Source organism: Colletotrichum chrysophilum (genome assembly GCF_026319265.1).
Source record: "Colletotrichum chrysophilum strain AFK26 chromosome Unknown scaffold_30, whole genome shotgun sequence".
Lineage (NCBI taxonomy): Eukaryota > Fungi > Ascomycota > Sordariomycetes > Glomerellales > Glomerellaceae > Colletotrichum > Colletotrichum chrysophilum.
In genome coordinates this window covers 260,859-273,009 of record NW_026517317.1, presented here as the reverse complement: position 1 = coordinate 273,009, position 12,151 = coordinate 260,859, and the positions used below count along the sequence as shown (strand labels likewise).

At 53.3% G+C, this 12,151-nt stretch overlaps 4 protein-coding genes and 1 non-coding gene across 5 annotated transcripts; 2 read left to right on the top strand and 3 right to left on the bottom strand.

The window, feature by feature from the left end:
* Positions 1–757: 757 nt before the first annotated feature.
* COL26b_004817 (uncharacterized protein) lies at positions 758–1,671 on the bottom strand (the record flags this gene model as incomplete). The annotated part of the gene is made up of 3 exons (XM_053177681.1): positions 758–825; positions 1,250–1,415; positions 1,462–1,671. 3 exons carry the CDS (start codon positions 1,669–1,671, stop codon positions 758–760), a joined length of 444 nt encoding a protein of 147 aa, XP_053038393.1.
* Positions 1,672–3,997: 2,326 nt separating this feature from the next.
* Positions 3,998–5,037, top strand: COL26b_004816 (uncharacterized protein; the record flags this gene model as incomplete). The annotated part of the gene is made up of 3 exons (XM_053177680.1): positions 3,998–4,180; positions 4,280–4,555; positions 4,612–5,037. The coding sequence occupies 3 exons, from the start codon at positions 3,998–4,000 to the stop codon at positions 5,035–5,037; spliced, it is 885 nt and encodes a 294-aa protein (XP_053038392.1).
* Positions 5,038–5,640: 603 nt separating this feature from the next.
* Positions 5,641–6,423, bottom strand: COL26b_004815 (uncharacterized protein; the record flags this gene model as incomplete). The annotated part of the gene is made up of 1 exon (XM_053177679.1): positions 5,641–6,423. The coding sequence occupies one exon, from the start codon at positions 6,421–6,423 to the stop codon at positions 5,641–5,643; it is 783 nt and encodes a 260-aa protein (XP_053038391.1).
* A 490-nt stretch (positions 6,424–6,913) lies between these two features.
* Positions 6,914–7,733, top strand: RPS16 (40S ribosomal protein S16; the record flags this gene model as incomplete). Its single annotated transcript, XM_053177678.1, has 3 exons — positions 6,914–6,982; positions 7,111–7,182; positions 7,443–7,733. The coding sequence occupies 3 exons, from the start codon at positions 6,914–6,916 to the stop codon at positions 7,731–7,733; spliced, it is 432 nt and encodes a 143-aa protein (XP_053038390.1).
* Positions 7,734–8,965: 1,232 nt separating this feature from the next.
* Positions 8,966–9,060, bottom strand: COL26b_004813. The gene has a single exon. It is a non-coding gene; the product is annotated as a tRNA-Ile (tRNA).
* Positions 9,061–12,151: the final 3,091 nt, after the last annotated feature.

Here is a 12,151-nt window from a genome sequence, read left to right as displayed (position 1 = left end):
TTATTAGGAGAATTTCGTCTGGGAGCTCCCACTCAGGAAACCAAAATGTTGTCGTGAAAAGATGCATACCCATTACAAACTGATGGTACGGATCTATGACTCGTTCTATAACCTGCAGAGGCCGCGTAGGTTACAATCTGCATTCTGCTGAATATTTCTGCCCACTATCCGTGATTGAAAGAATACAGGCGACATTCCGCTAGCAAAAAGGGTATCTCCCTCCATCCAACGCCGAAACAACCAAAACCACGGTTACAACCACGTCGTCCACCAACAACTAGTGACGGACACGAACAGGTCGTCTTGCGGCCGCCCGTCGTGTCGTCGCTTTTAGGAATCAGTTTGACCATCCGCAATGAGAGCTTTCCTCTCCTGCGCTCAAACTTGGGTCATCACATCCGGCACGTGTAACTCAACGCTCTCTTCCAACATGGCAACTCCGTACTGAACCTTCAGCGGCTGGGCTGAGAACTTGCCCTCCTCTTTCTCGTGCTCTTCCATCGCAGTGGTGATATCAGCGGTCGTGTTGCCCGCGCCAGAAGGCAAGCTGACAGACGCAGTCGAGCTATCATGCATGGACGAGTCGCCATCCAACGACTCTCGGCGTCCAGCTTGGGCAGCGAGGTTTGGAGAACCGGGAGATCGGGGCAAGGGAGGCTGCGGGCTTGGGTATGGCGAGGATGTTTCGGGGTTGCGAAGTCTGGTAGGTAGATCGATCTGTATGTTCAGACTTGCAAGAAGTGACTCGAGGTTATCTTCAGTGCTCGAAGTGTCTCGGCTGGATGTCAATGCCGGAGACGTGGATGTAAGAGAAGTAGCCGTCGACTGCAGATGTGTCAGATATTGCGCATATTTTCATTTATAGTACTCACGGCAGTCTGCGAGCGAAGACCCAGGTTGGCGACTACTTCAGGGTTGCAGATCGGCCTGCGACCGAAATGATGAAATCCCCAACCCGTCGCAGCCGTCGCGGGAACGTCGCCGTTAGCGATACTGTCAAGGCTGAGATACGCTCTGTCTGCGCCACCAGGGCGACAGCAAGGACAAATTCTGTACTTGCACCCCTCTCTCGGATTCGGAACCCAGGGTTTGGCGCTTTGGGTCAAGAACTCGGCCAAATCGGACGTATTGGATTCTTTGACAGTGGCTGCCGTCTTGCGATCAGACTCTTGCTGAAGAACTTTGGCAAGCTGGATCATGTCAGTCCCCAGAACATACCCCAGTAAGTGAGAGTCACTGACATGCTTACGTTGGTTGAAGATGGTCATAAGCTGTTCGCTAGTGTACGTTTTGGCAATAAATTCAGGGGACATTTCCTCGAGAAAGTTGGCTGGGTTTGTGGCCCGCTGCTCTGGACCGCGAAGTCTGGGTTTGACGGTATTGACCATGTCACGGCCCAGCTCGTCAAAATTGCACTTTCCTCGTCAGTCAAGTGGCTTTTACCAAGTCCTCAGCACCTACCTCTTCTCCGCGGCAAATGGCCTCGCGAAGCAACTCCTCGTGATCTTGAGTACAACAGTACAGCCAGCCCAAGGGGCCGAGGTTGCCACAAGAATCGCAGCGGAGATGGTAGCTATAGACGCGGATCAACGTGACGTGAGTGCAGGCCGCGTAGGTTCGCGTCTGACGGGAGGAACCCTGCGGGCCCGTCTTGATCTTGATGCCAGCCATCACGATCTCGAGGAAATGGGCGTCGGATGGTAGTGGCGGGTGTTTGTAGGAGGTCCGTAGGTCAGGTTGTCATTCGGTGATACTCCACACCCAAAAAGTCCCGGGAGGGGCGAAGGGGCAACATCCTTAAGGAGTTGAGAAGGAGCATACTCGGGCCTTGGTAGGTGAAAACTAGACTTCTGGGCAGGAGCACCCGCTTCAACTTCACATTCACTAGAAGCGAAATGCGATGACATCGTGCTTTCATCTTAAAGTGCAGGAGCTCCCGATTCCTGTCACCACCCGCCTTCTTTGTTTGAAGTGCACATTTTCCTGCCGGGATGCACTGCCCGAACCCTCAGATTTCAACACCACTTGATTATATATTGACCAAGCAGGCACCAAGGCGACTAAACTCCAATTAGGCTATCTCGGTCGGTGGGTTGACGTCTCCGTGTAAGCTTCTGGTGCCGTTCAGAATCGATTATTGGTCTGCAGTAACACTTGCATACTTTTCATAACTGTCGGCAGGCTGACGGGTATGAATGACATTGAATGCAAGAAACAATACTCTTACGCATTACTTCTGGGCGTCTGCAAAGCTCTCGAGGATGTGAGTCATGTTGATCGTTGCGAAACTTTGGGTGTTATCGCCGTTGGGCTCGACTCTCCCACCGCTACTTGCTCAGGTTCTCTTACATCGATGTTATCCAGCTCTCTGATATCATTTTGCTGCACCTCGACGCGTATGGTGACACCTTGGTTGCCAATGATATCCGCTATTCGTTTCCACCGGCCGGCAGATGGACGAATTTGTCGACCAACATGCCACTCTTGCTGAAGAACCAAGGGCATCCACAATCTTTTGCATATGGTTGACAAGGTTATACGTCTAGGTAGAGTGCGGATTTCGCCATAGGCGAGAACATGTCACCAATCGCATAGCTCGCCGAGGTAAGGAAGTCTGCTTCTTCCAATCGCCTTGGCATGTCGAACAATGCTAACGCAAGCCCAGGACCACTTTAAGTATTCTCCGTGGAAAGCAGGTTCGAGCTTTAAAACCTGAGGCTCGTTGATGTTGAATTGATATCAGATGTCACACCCCAGGCTCGCTTATCATTCTGACCCAGCTCATCATCAGCACACACAAAACTTCGTTTCGATGAAGGAAAAAAAGTTTGGCGGAATTTTGCGAGGGTGCCAAGCTGGTGGGATGCAAAGCGGGAGGAGAATGAGTAGTTCAGACGACCTTCGGACGATTCGGTATCTCCAAAGCATGAAGCTTGATCATTAAACCATCATTTTTTGGGAAGGGTTCACTAGGGGTCAACCCAGCATAGACAATCACTGCCGGCAAGTGCAGGATTCCAGCGTCTGTCAGGATGAGCTGGCGTGCGTCCGTCCGCTGCCACCACCTAATTTTTTTTCTTTTTCTTGCTGGCCGTCGTCCCCTCCTCGGGAGGTGAAAACAGACCTCGGGCCATTGGCTATGTGCAGCCAATCATAGCTCCCAGTTGACACACCCCTGCAGCTCCGTCCAGCTCTGCCCCATCATGCAACATCCCGGTCGACTAGCGGCCGAAGACGAATGAGCTTCTCCCAGCAGCGAGCTCCAGGTCCAGCAGGTCCAGCAGGTCCAGGAAGAGAAGAGTCCAGGTCGAGGCACCACCCCCATCTCAGGCAAGCAATCAATCTCCTCCCAGTCCCGTCCCTCTCTTCCCATGTTGCGTTGCCCAGTCCAGTGTCCAGCGTCCCTCGCCCCCCCTCCCCCCCAGCCGGTTCACATCCAACCAGTCACCCAGTTTCCAGCCCACACAGCTTGCCTGGTTCTAGTTTCCCGTGTCGTACCTAGGATCCGATCCGCACGCACCAAAGGGGAGCCCAGAGGGCCCCAATTGTGTCAACCTCCTCGACCACTCTACCACACATCAACAACCCACCCGCCTCTTACTGCTGCTGCTGCCGCCCAACCTCCCCTCCGAGACGGCCAGACTCCCACCTTCTTGTCATCTTGCAAGAAACACTCAGTACGTTGCCCTAATTTTTCGTCGCGCACTTTTCCGACCATCGTCAAGTTGCAATTGCGGTTTTCCGAATCCTCCAAGCTGTCGCCGCGCAATTTACTGCCCACTCCTTGTCGGTCGGCTGAGCGACGCGGTAAACAAACCATTGGCCCCCGGGGTCTGGAAGCTGGAGCCGCAAATCAATTGACGAACACCCCCCCCCGGAAAATCCATCGCGAACACAATCGAGAAGACCCTCTCAGCTAATGCTCATCCCTCACCGCAGTTTTGTCTTCCCCGCGTTTCCCATTTCGATAGCGATACCCCCCGACGCATAGCCCAAAATGTCCGTCAAGTTCGAGAAGGAGACGAAAGAGACGCTGCAAAAGGCCGTCGACAAGGTCCAAGACACCTTCCACCCCGAGAAGCCTCTGCCCGGCACCAGCGGAAAGCATCCCATCTCTGAGGCCATCGGCACTGCCATCACCGGAGGCAAGAAGAATGCAGGCTCCAAAGGCTACCTCGCGGTTCGTCTTACACTCCCTCGATTCCGTCATGCCTGCGAAATCGCCGCCAAGACGCGGCCACATCCCACGAGAATACACCACTGACGCGGTTGCAACCAGGCCTACATCAAGCAGCTCGAGGAGAACCCGCTGCGAACCAAGATGCTCACGGCTGGAACCCTAGCTGGCGCCCAGGAGCTGCTCGCGTCCTTCCTCGCCAAGGACCGCAACAAGCATGGCAACTACTTCACTTCGCGCGTGCCCAAGATGGCCGCCTACGGCGCCATCGTCAGCGCGCCTCTCGGCCACTTCCTCATCTGGGCCCTGCAGAAGACCTTTGCCGGCCGCACCAGCTTGCGCGCCAAGGTCCTGCAGATCATTGTCAGCAACTTGATTGTACGTGGTCTGATTGCTAATATATCGCGACAGAAGAGATGGCTGACTTTCCGTAGATTGCGCCCATTCAGAACTCCGTCTACCTGGTCGCCATGGCCCTGATTGCCGGCGCCAAGACGTACCACCAGGTCCGCGCAACTGTGAAGGTCGGCTTCTGGAAGGTCATGAAGGTCAGCTGGATTACTTCTCCCCTGTGCCTGGCCTTTGCCCAGAAGTTCCTCCCGGATCAACTCTGGGTTCCCTTCTTCAACCTGGTTGCCTTCATCATCGGCACCTACATCAACACCACCACCAAGAAGAAGCGCCTCGCGGCTCTCCGCAAGAAGCACTTCGGTGACGGTCGCTCCGACGGTCGCTCCCCGTCGATGGGAGGTCGCCCGGAGGACTACCCCCCTCCTCACGGCGGACCTCACGGACCCCACGGAGGGCCTCACGGAGGCCCTCACCCCGGTCCCATGGGTGGCCCCAACCCTCCTTACTAAAGGAGACTTTGATGACGGCAAGATTACGCCCCCTTGATGAGATCTAGTAACATCTAATACGAAAACGAGTTCCGTCCTTGGGGCGGAATTCTGGAGTTGAGGGGCGGGGGGCAGTGTGAATGATACGCGAGCAAGAGGCTGGCGGCTTGGAAACGCTGCAACCGGCCGCTGAGTATCTTTGTACAATTTGCTTGCTTCGTACGTTGCGTCATGTTATATGTCCTGTGTGTCGGTAGATAGGTTCAATGCGCTTGGTTTTATGGTTCGACTTGCTGCATCGGCGTCTATTGTGACAAACTATCGAGTGGACTGCGTTCTAGGCTGGCCTGGCTTGAGATCTTTCATATCTTCGTCATGGCCGTATGCTAACGATCTACCTAGCACTATTAGGTGCTCTTGTGTAGCATGCACTCTCATGGTCTCGGCAACAGCTGGAGGACTTTTGTGTCTCTGAACAACCAGCCCGGTGTAGACCTAGTCATGGACGCGATGTGCCCCCTTGTCCAAATTTTGGACTTGGTCAATCGTCGGTGTGACGTGATTCCGCCGGTCTGTCGAACGGAGAAGTGGATATGTGGCTCGTGATGTCTCCGCACGCGGCTCTCACTCCCCGGCCGTGGCCTCTCCGGTGTCCACCATAAACCCGGGACTCCAATACTCCCATTCCGGACATTGCTTGTCAACCCACAACATGCCCTCACCCAACAGGTCCTCCAACGCCGTCTGCGCCCGCGCCTTCGGCCACTTCAAGTTGACCATCAGCATGGAGATGCTGACGTACCCCAGCACTTGAACAGCCTCGAGCACGGCGCTCTGGTCCGTGTTGAGCTCCTTGGGTATGCTCCGGATGTAGTCCTTGCTTCCAACCTTGATGACGCTGAACGAGCTGCCCAGCGGCTTCAGCGTGCCGACGGCCCTCAGCACGTCGTCCTCCGTCACCTCGCTCGCGCCCTCCATCCGGCCCGTCATGATGCGCTCCCGCACCTCGCGAACCCCGATCAGACCGCCGTTCTCGTCCCGCGTCGCACCGCACACCTCGACGACCCGCACCGCGAGCTCGAAGTAGAAGTCGTTGACCGACCTGCCCAGTAGCTGCGCCCATATCGAGGACGAGCCGCCCCCGCTGCCCGAGGAGGATGACGACGCGAGGGGATCGACGCCGATGGCGGAACACATGCGCGCGAACTGCGCGCGGAAGGAGGGATCAGAACGGATGTCTTTGGCGTGGGTCTGCGCGAACTGCTGTAGGAGGGAGCGGAAGACGGAGAGCTGCGTCTCAAGGGCCTGGGCGTTGCTGCTGCGCAGGTTCGAGCCATGAGAGGCGTACTGCGCCGAGGTCAGGCGGGACCGGTCAAAGGCCGCGATGCCGATGCCTTTTCGCGACATGCTTTCGGTCGGTCGGTGGTTTCGTGAGGAGTTTGGATGTGGAGGACGGGAGCGGGAAAAAGGGGGGTCTTGGTTGGTGAGCTAGCTCTCTGTTGCCTGTCTTTTTGGGGGGAAGAGGGGCAGAGAGGGAGGTTAATAGAGGGGCGGATATCTTGGTGGACGCTCCGCCATGTCGGTCCTCGTTGGCGCCGACGTCAACAGCAGTTCCGACTCGGCGGGTCTCCCGCTTCGATGTCGCGGGTGATGACATAAGGCAAGCCGGATGGCTCTCCGGGTCCACGGAGCCCAGACCGCAGAGATCACGTGAAGAGGTCCGCCGGCTCAACTCCGGAGACGCTAAACCTTCTTTCGACTAGCGCCCCATGGAGGGCACACGCACAACAGCCCTCGCGAAAAATCCAAATCTCGTCCGTTTCGATATCACCAAAGTACGCGCTCACGATTATCGCTGCGAATTTCCTCACAGTCCCCCCTCCATCCCGCAGCAACCATGTCGTCCACCCAGAGCGTCCAGTGCTTCGGCAAGAAGAAGACCGCCACTGCGGTTGCCCAGTGCAAGGTGCGATCCCGAAATTTTTCTGCCTCCCCCTGCCGAACGAGAAAAGAACATGCCGTCCCAGAGCGACTGGGGTGGTGAACGAAAATTCGATATCGAACTTTGGAAGGCTGACTTTGATGTTGCTTTAGGCTGGCAAGGGCCTCGTCAAGGTCAACGGCAAGCCCCTCTCGCTTGTCCAGCCTGAGATCCTCCGCTTCAAGGTACGAACAAACCCGCGCGAAACAGTCCCAATGCAGAACCGGTCGACAAGAGGAGGAAACCACCACGTGGATCGAAACTCGGAAGCGAAGAGCAAGGCGCCAGGATGACGGAACACTTCAATGGGGGAGGAAGAGAAGCATCGCGGCGTCCTGCTCTTCACAACGAGCAAGAGGATTGGGAAACGCAAAGACCGAGGGACCGCAAAAGGACATGCATCGGAATTTCGCAACGACAAACATACTAACGTACTCACCCACAGGTCTACGAGCCCCTCCTCGTCCTCGGCCTCGACAAGTTCGCCAACATCGACATCCGCGTCCGCGTCACCGGTGGTGGTCACACTTCCCAGATCTACGCCATCCGTCAGGCCATCGCCAAGTCTGTCGTCGCCTACTACCAGAAGTTCGTCGACGAGCACTCCAAGAACATGCTGAAGCAGGCTCTTGTCCAGTTCGACCGTACCCTCCTCGTCGCCGACAACCGCCGGTGCGAGCCCAAGAAGTTCGGTGGTGTTGGTGCCCGCTCCAGATTCCAGAAGTCTTACCGTTAAACGGTATCTCTCTCTGGCTGGCGTCGCTCTTTCCTCCATTTCGTCTGTCGGGCCATGGGACAACTACCTCTCCTGGTTTCGCGCAGGCAGCTGGGGAAGGTGTGAGTGTGTGGGAAAAAATGGAAATTTGGGCAGAGTGGGGGTTTTCCGGCCCGGTCAGCTTTTGGTGTTATCCCGCGCAGCAAAAAAGACACATCGTTCTTCTTTTTAAACCGGGAGGAGTCAAACGTGGATCAAAAAATGATCTGGTAGCGTCCTTTTCACACGAGATTCGATGGGGGACGTGTTTCCGGTAATGCTCGGTGCGGGTTCGTCCACCGCCCTCATCGACGCATAATGCAAATGGCATGCCTCGCGGTATCGCTGCTTGGCTTGGGTTTGTAAAGGGTCAGGCAGGCAAATGAAACATTGAAACTTCATGACACGGCGTTTGGGCTCGAGCTATGCGTGTGCCGTGTTTCTTTTTCCTTCAAGAGTCGACGATCCGCATAAAAGTTATGGTGTAGAGGGCAAGGGAAAACGAATGACTTTCAACCTTCAAGGTCCATGGACTCGCTTTCCCTGTGATTGCCAGCTTGTTTGAGAAGGTCCTCCCGCCCTCATAGCTATCCAGTTGCCTCGCTCCTTGCCTCGCTCTCCCACGCACCTCCAGCGCCAGCCATTGAATCTAGACCAAGCCATTAATAAGCCCGGGCAGCATCTAACCAGCTTCCTCTCCATGCGTGTAATTCCAATCAAAACCATCGTGATATGGACCTGGCAAATTCCGAGGAGAACACCTGTTTTTCCTATGGTGGAGCGGCTGGTTTTCCTTGGATATACTCTAGCCTACCATCGTCGTCGTCACTGTCGTTACTATTGTCTTCAACACGAGTAAAATATAGCCACGCAGACACAGGGAAATCAGGTCATCCCGAGGCTTCACATCACTTGGTCTTGCCGCTTGCCCGCGCTGTCACTGAATGACGGAACCAAGTCAGTCTCTAGCGATCCCATCGATCTCAACCCACGCCAGCCATTCGCTCTTCACTTCACCACCTCACATAAGACCTCGAACAAACTCCTTTACACGACGATGCTTGCACGAATAGGGACTTAGCAGATACGTAGCGTAACAACGTCGTCTGGCAGTAAGCTGCGTTGATGTGAATGAATTGTCAAAAAGAAAAACTAAAAATAGCAGAATCTACCCCGCCACCACTGTGGAGGTAGACGAGAGAGGCAAAAAGATATGATCAGTGGGAGGCTTGAACTCCCGGCCTTGGCATTACTTAACATCTCAGATGAGATATTAGTACCACGCTCTAACCAACTGAGCTAACCGACCGAACTGAGTTGTTCAGATATTGATGTGGGAGTGGGCGGCATTGAGCCCTATGATGCACCCACGGAGCAATGTGGGGCGGAAATGACTCTCTCCCACACAGGTCGCTGCATGACATGAATAGACATGGTGGCAACACACTGCAAGCGAGTGAAGGCAAATTTGATTCAAGCTAGAGATAAACATCAGTGTCGAAATGGCGTATCTTCAAAACCAACTAAAGGATATTCAAGGCAATGAAGTTTCATGACAAAAGGTGGGCACACGCAATGGCCTTCTTCTGGGTTTTTGGGTGGCTCAAAATGAGCCCAAAAACATGTTCGACGACCGTATCCGCAAATGACTCTCTGTGATGAAATCTTGTTACCGGGTAGCCGAAGGACTATTCCACTTGGAAGACTCGAATCACCAAACAACGAAGGACAGCAATGGTGACCGAAGGGTTGTTCATGGACACTACGTACCGCAATCCTGGCTAGACCACCACGCAACCGTTCCTCGTGGAATGCGTTGCGTGAGCGCGAAGAGACTCTAAACACGAGAACTTGGCATTTGACTTTGAAGGGCACTGAAGCGCCACTGGGGAAATATATATGATTCCCGCTTCAACGTTGACTTAGTCTGTCTACCGACAGATTGCGTTCTCGAAGCTACATGACATGCGAACAAACCACGTCTTTCTTATGAGGGCGAACGATGCCCCATGTCTATGAAACGACTGAAACCTCAGTCAAGAGCCAAAGGCAGCTACGATAAGAATATTGCATAGTCTTCAGTCTTCGATCCCTCCGTCTCACGAAGTTGTGCAGGGGATAAGTCGATGGGACCGATCAGTCTGTTTGATTGGGGACAGAGTTGACATGTTTGAAAGCTCTGGTCCGTTCTCTGGCTTGTTATCAGACATCTTATCCTTCCCAAAAACCTGAAGTACGCCTGAACTTTGACTGAGCAGGAGTAATGGGTAAATAGCATAACAGGCCTTTGATATATTCCTAGATGGTGAACTTATACAATCAAGGCTAGACTTCTCGTACAAATGAGAGTCCGTCACTGCAACGCATTCAAAATTTTCAAACCGTGGGCTGGATTCTATGCTCTTGTATTCCTTCGTCTGGTGATGAGGAGATCACCCGGCTCGTATAAGCCGCAATGTCAAAGACGGTTCACCGCGTCATCACGACCATATCAGTCATGCCTCGTGTATTCCTAGCTGATACTGCTATTGTTTCAGTTGACTTAACAGAAACTGATAGTGTCAGTGAGCAAGATCATGTACGTAGTAATCGCCAGAGAACGCAACTATCAGCTGTCGCGGCTATCGCTTACTAGCAAAAGTACTCCCTTCGACTTCTTTCGGGATCCTGGGTATCGGCTGGCTTCTTCATCTGAGGTGTAAGTGGTCGGAATACACTGCAAGACATATAAACGAACAAGCAAGGTGGGCGCCATGTCTAAGCCTCAATATCGAGACATTGGCACATCGGCCTTGGCGTCATAGTCGGCAATGGCGAGAAGGCCGATGGATGACTACGATTGCTTGCATACATATTTTAGATTCAGATGTTCAATTCATGAGGATCTTCTTTCCTAGCTATGACTACCCTTGATTTACCTCTGTCCTGGGTGGTTTGAGAAAGGCACTGCCCCCAATACGTATTTAAATGAGTAGGAGACAACATTTGAAATGTTCACACACGGCAAATCCAGTTGTACTTGTCTCTGTCTGGACGAACTTGAATGTCGCCATCACAAGGAGTCCCTGTCAGCGATGTTGAAAGGGCTGTGACGGGGTCGCGAGAGCTGCGCTACACATTTCAACCCTCCCGTATTCAGCAACAATACTTCATCGAGGCCAGCCTCGGCGATAGACCACACGACTCTATCATGAGAAGAAGTTGAAAGTAACTGTTGCTTTCAAGAAAACCCTACGTCAACCATTCTCGAGGCCTAAGCTTTGTATTCCACGCCTCGTCGAAGTTAATTGTGGCTTGATGGCAAGGGATGAGCCCTAGTATTTCCTCCCGTCAGGGGGAATACGAGCGAGACGACGCTGGTCAGCAGAAGCAATGAATCCTCTTGGGAGTTTCCCAAGCTGATTCTCGTACCACATACTTTGGTGGCCTCGCATTCGGCAGCAACCCTAGGCCCTGTTGATGACGCCAACGATAGCCAGCTCAAATCCCTTCACAATTCAATGTCCTGCTGATTCACATATTAAGACAGTCCTCGATGGTATTCTGGAGCTGAGGCCGCAAGCAAAATGGACCGAACGCAAGTTCTCATTCTTAAGGGCTGGAATATTTCAGACGCAGTTGGGGTAGTTTTAGAGTCTCGTAGAATTCTCTTTAAAGACTGCGTGCTACCAATGTGTATTCTTCATTATGTGGCAGTATAATCTTGCGACAGAGGAGCTGACGAGATCCCCAAAACCAAACTATGGCTTGAATCAGACAGACCTACAGCCCACAAACAGGCATCATTATGCCGAGAAACGCTGCGTAAAGAGACGAACGGCGAATCCACAGCAGACCTTGTGATGGTGCCCCGACGTCATATATCCAAGGCGAGTACTTACCGGCATCAACCCTCTCCTCTAGATGCATCATTAGTCTTTTGTACAAGCTATGCCTGGACAGCAATGTCCCTCAAGCGCTTGCGGATGTTCTCTTGCCTTTACCCGGTATCAAGAACCCTCGTGAACGGGTAAATGTTCTTTGACTCTACGGTGAAGCAGCAACACTCTGCAGACCATAGCATGTCTATTAGATCGTCTTCTAAGCAGTTTTCTTCGAAACCCATGATGTATCGACGAAACGCTTTCCAAAAGTTACTGAATGCTTGTGATCGACATCGAGTGTTGTCCTCGACTGCTGGGCTCTTATTGACTGGTTTCACTCGCCAACTTTGAATGCTAGACTGAACGCGTCTTCTTCGCGTTGTTATCGACATCATCATGATATTTACCCAATCTCGGGAAGTGTTCATCCTATTCGTTTCCGAAACCTCCTGGCCAGTAGTCCTGATACTGCTGCCGTCTTCACAAAATGCCAGACTTGGTCGTGAACTCTCCGTCTTCCACTCTAGTTACGTCACT